Source organism: Colobus angolensis, unplaced genomic scaffold (genome assembly GCF_000951035.1).
Source record: "Colobus angolensis palliatus isolate OR3802 unplaced genomic scaffold, Cang.pa_1.0 Scaffold17, whole genome shotgun sequence".
NCBI classification, from domain to species: Eukaryota; Metazoa; Chordata; class Mammalia; order Primates; family Cercopithecidae; genus Colobus; species Colobus angolensis.
In genome coordinates this window covers 1,744,099-1,748,883 of record NW_012114821.1, presented here as the reverse complement: position 1 = coordinate 1,748,883, position 4,785 = coordinate 1,744,099, and the positions used below count along the sequence as shown (strand labels likewise).

The 4,785-nt window shown below is 65.0% G+C and overlaps 1 protein-coding gene across 1 annotated transcript in view; it reads right to left on the bottom strand.

The window, feature by feature from the left end:
- Nucleotides 1–749: 749 nt before the first annotated feature.
- The window catches only part of ZC3H3 (zinc finger CCCH-type containing 3), a 105,337-nt gene continuing 101,301 nt past the window's right edge, over nucleotides 750–4,785 (bottom strand). Inside the window, exons 10-12 of the mRNA XM_011938075.1 lie at nucleotides 3,795–3,979; nucleotides 2,897–3,228; nucleotides 750–1,170 (exon numbers count right to left, since the gene is read on the bottom strand). Of these exons, the coding sequence (XP_011793465.1) occupies nucleotides 1,139–1,170; nucleotides 2,897–3,228; nucleotides 3,795–3,979 (549 nt within the window). The 3' untranslated portion in view covers nucleotides 750–1,138. The remainder of the gene's footprint in view (nucleotides 1,171–2,896; nucleotides 3,229–3,794; nucleotides 3,980–4,785) is intronic.

Sequence of the window (4,785 nt, the reverse complement as noted above, 5' to 3'; positions counted from 1 at the left end):
CTCAGGGTAGAGGTCACAGCAATGACCACCATGGAGAGAACCGGAAACTGCCGCCGTGTCACCCAGCACGCGCCCTGGCAGAACCATCTTGCCAGCCTCGCACCTCGTCCCCTCTGATGCCAACGTCAGGACACTCCACTCCAGGGTGGAGTCCAGGACCTCGGGGGGCGGAGCATTCTCCCCGCCCAAATGTGGACCAGGCCAAGGGGCCCCGCGGGGTGTGGGCTGGGCAGTGGCAGTACCACCCACCCGGAGCCCAGGCAGGCAGAGGGCACAAGGCTCATGCATCTGACTCCAGGCTGCACTGTGGGGCCCCTGAAGGTGTTGCTGGCCTGCCTCCCCTGGGGCAACCCCCCATTTCTCTGGAGGTGAGGGAAGGTGGCAACGGATGCCTAGGGGAGCCTGTGCCCCTCCAAGCCTTGCCTCTCCCAATCCAGGGTCCCTGACACAACCTCAGCCAGGCCTCCTGGCCAGGCCCCTCCAGCACAGGCACCCGTGAAGAGCGAGCGGGGGAGCTGGGAGCTGGCTGAGCTGCCCCACCCACCATGGCTCCAGCCTGTTGCACCTGGGGCCCCAGAGCACCCCTTAGGCCTTCCCCACCCCAGATGGTGCTGCTCAGGTCCAAGGAGAAGCTCCTTCTGACTTCTGAGCCACCCCGGGAGGCAGGAAAGGGGCCCCATACTCCTGCCCAGAGGGGCGGGGCCTTCCACCTGGCAGTGGCGTGGCAACAGTCAGGACAAGCCAACCCATTACGGATAGAACCTTTATTGCTGAACATAAAACACCTGCCTGGGAGGCCCGGCCAGTGGCCTCTTCACTGGGCCGAAGACTTGGGTGGGGAGGGCTGGGGGGGCTGCAGGGCCACTGTTGCCAATGGCAGTCGGGGACAGGCCTGGAGGCCAGCCCTGCCTGGCACCCTGGAGGGCGGTGGGGTGGGGACAGGCTTGGGGGAGGAAGACCAGGCCCTGGGCACACGCTGGTCATGGAAGGTTGCGGCCAGGCAGGCAGAGCAGTGTCCCTGTGGCCCCGGTGAGGCTTGGTGGCGGGCGGCCCTCCTCTGGGACAGAGTGGCAGACAGAGCCTCTTTCCTCTCCAAGGACGAGGGTCTGAGGTAGGTGCAGGCCGGCCCCTGGGGTCCTCACAGACGCGGTTTGATGTGCAGAGGCTTCCCTATGCAGAGAGGGCAAAAGTGAGGCGCCAGGAAACCCGTGGAAGATCCTCCCAGCCTGCAAAGCTCCTGGTCAGGATGGGGAGTTCTGTCAGCCTGAACACACACGGCAGGGTCTGCAGAGACACCCCCCGCGTTCTAGAGAGAAGAGCACAGTCAGGCCACAGGCTTCGGCTGCTGCCCCCTGCTGCCAACGGGTCCTGGCGAGCCTCTGCGGCTGTCTAGCCGTGGTGCAGGCTCAGTCTATGAGGTCAAGTGAGGCTTCTGCCTACAGTCCAAGGGTCCTCTTGGGCGGCCGCAGCCCCGGCCCCAAGGTCTACAGGGTGAGCCATCAGTACCGGCGCACACAGCAGCCGACAACCCCGCACGCTCAGCGAGGCTGCCAGACACGTGAGGCGGCCACGACACACCTTCCATGTGGAAAGTCGGGGTGCACACGAGCTGTGGCAGGGAGGGGCAGGAGCAGAGCAGAGGCCCCAGCGTGAGACGGGCGGGGCCTGGAGGCAGGCAGTGTAGGAGGGAGCAGTTCCCCGCCGTGGGGAAGCCCAGGGGCTCCTGCCACATGAAGGTTCACTCACTGGGTGCCAGCGCCTCTCCTCCCTCCCCAGATCTCCAGATCACCTGACAGGCACTGCAGCGGCCCGCTGAATAGAGATGCCTCCGTGTAGCTGCCCACAGGACTGGCCCTGCCCAGGTGCCCCTCTTCAGGTCTGATGAGCCCGCTCACCCACGCACAGCTGAGTCGGGCCCAGCAGCCAGGGCCCAGGCTACAGACTACACAGGCTCTGCCCTGTCAGCCTGCCCCTGCGGTGGCCGCTCCAGTCGCAGCTCCAGCTTCCTGCCCAGAGACTGTCCCAGGCACCTCCACCTGCCGGAGCTCCTGGTCATGGCCAGGCAGGGGAGGTTTCTGCAGCCTTTCCCGGGCCCCACCCAAGCTGCACACTGGACCCCTCAGCACCCTGCCCACCTCCACTGGCTCTGGAACTGGCTGCTAGGTTCCTGATCTTTAAAAAAAAAAAAAAAAAAAAAACAGTGGCTGCCTCGGGGCCCCATCTGCTCCCCCAACCCAGAGAGGCCCACCCAGAAGGAGGGAGCAGGTGCCCAGGTCTCGTGGGGCAGAGGGTCTGGCCACGGTTCCATGCCCCTGATGTGAAGGCTGCGAACAGGAGGCGGCCCCTCCGAGGCAGGCGTTTGAGCGTGCTCAGCGGAGCTGTTGGAGAAGGCTGCAGCAAGCATCTTCCATTAACGTTACAACCGTGAAATATGACAATAAAATGATAGCCGTATGGTCGCAAATTTGCAGCCCGCCGAGCTGCGTGGGGTTTATCGTCACTCAAACGCGCGGAGAGCTGTAAAATGTTTACAGAAAGGGTCGTTTGCAGCCATAAAATCCTCTTTTCTCTCCTAAACAAGGCTGAGTGGAGCCATTTACCAAGCCCCAAATGCTCATCGGGGGAGAGGGAACATCTGTTCTCTCCGGAGTGCGTGGTGATCTTCCAGAACAAATTAACAGAAATGGGTGCTTCCTAATTAAATCAGCCCTCCGCTGGGGCAGACTGCGCAGCGGCCACTGCTACACTCGCACCTTGGCTGGCCCTGCCCCAGGGCTGGCAAGTGCACCCCTGGCGCCTGTGGGACTCACCCAGGCCCCACCTGGAGATTCTGACGTGGTGGTCTGAGGTGGGCATTTAAAACTCCCCTGTGCTTGAGCCAGGTCACGCTGCCTACCTGAGTCCTTGGTGAGGGGGGCCCTGGGGGCCCGGACCCTGGGTTGGGCTCCTGGGCTCGGTGAGGACTGCAGGGAGATGAAGGCAGGCAGCTTGCAGAGCCTGTTGGAGTGTGCCGCTGCTAAGGCGGCCTCCTGGAGAGATGGTGCCTCGTGGTCCAAGGAAGCGGGAGGGGATGAGGAGGAGGAGGAACAAGAGGAGGAGGAGGAAGCCTTCAAGGATGAGGGAGAGGCTGACCCCCCCGGGGAGCGGGGAGGTGCAGCCAGCGCAGCTGCAGTGAGGGCAGGGGAGCTGGGCATCTGCCTGGTGGGGCGCTGGGCTGCCGAGGGCTTCCTGCAGGGAAGGAAGGGGCAGACGTGTGAAGTGGGGTGACAGGCGGGGATCCCAGCGACAGGCTGCCCATGCTCTTGGCTGCTTCCTGCTCCCGTGGCCCCCCATGGTCTCAGGGTGAGCTGGAGGCACAGGTCAAGCCTGGTCCTTGGCTGCAAGGACAGGCTGGGTGTGGAGAGGGCCCCAGCTCCACAACAAGCCTGTCCCTCACGTCCAGGGCCTTGGCTTCCTGGTCTCCATGGGACTCTCACACCCACATAGCAGGTGGGCTGGATGAGGGAGCCCCAGACTCCTCCCGGGGCTGGGCCTCGCACCCTCTCCCAGTGAGCAGGTCTCTGTGAAGCCCCACCTTCCTCCATCGGCCAGGGACGCCCTTGGCTCTGTCCAGACTTCAAAGTGAGGTAGGGGAACCTCTGGAGGTCGTGTGATCCCCAGTCTTGGACTGGGATTTCTGGGTCTGAGGCCCAAAGAGCTGGAGTTGGGGGGGCTCAACCAGAGGGCCCTGAGCATCTCCCTGGACAGGGAGGGACCACCCAGGCTCACATGTACAGTGCCCACTGCCCCATCACCTGGGCCCGTGGCTGGCCGAGGCCCTGCTCCTGGCAGCTGCGTCGCTGGGCCCTGGGGCGGGGGACGTGGCTGCCCGCCGACTGTGGCGTTTCTGGGTGCGGTGGAGCAGCTGGCACTGGGCACCGCGGGGACACGCCCCCCTGCGGGCGAAGTCGGGGCACAGCAGTGTGTGTTTCTTCTTGCACTGCAGAGAGAAGGGGTGCGGGTGGATGGGCCGGCTGGAGGCTGTGGCACTGCACGGGGAGGGCAAGGTGGGCCAGGCCAGGCCCCCTGAGTGACCACGGGGCCCCATAGGCTCTGTCCAAGTCTTGGGGCAAAGGCTTCCTCTTGGAAGGCTGAGGCCACCAGGCCAGAGAGGTTCCTCCACCTGGGCCCTCACCCACCCATAAGAGGCCCTCAGCAACTGCAAGCCCTGGGCACAGACTGAGAGCAGGGCGGGGCTGGGCCAGCCTGCGGACTCCCAGAACCTGCAGCCAGGCCACGGCTCAGGGCTCTGCCCACCCGCTGCCTCTGCCAGACCCCAGCCCACCCATCCTGGCAGCACAGAGGGAGCCTGGGAAGGTGGGTGTGGCTACAGACCTGGGGGTCTTGGGCTGGGCCAGGGGAGGGCGGGGCAGGTCAGCCAAGGCCAGGCCGCACTGGGTCAGGGCTGGACTGGGCACGCGATCCCTAGCACCTGTCACAGCGCTAATTATACCCACGGGGCAGGGGGTGTGCCAGCCAGCAGGTGCTCTGGGCAGCAACATGGCCCCAGCTCTACCAGGCCCACAGGGAAACACAAAGAGGCGGCCCAAGGCCCCAGCGGCGCAGCAAGGCCTGTGGAGCAGGGCACCCAGCCTGCCCTTCCTCTGCCCACCCCTCCCAGGCTCTGCTCTGCAGCCCAGCTGCCTGCCTCTCTCGTGCCCAAGGCCTTTCAGGGAGGGTGCCCGCCCCCTCCCCCTGCAGAGCCTACTGCATGGGGCACCCAAACTGCTCTTCATGGGACTAGGC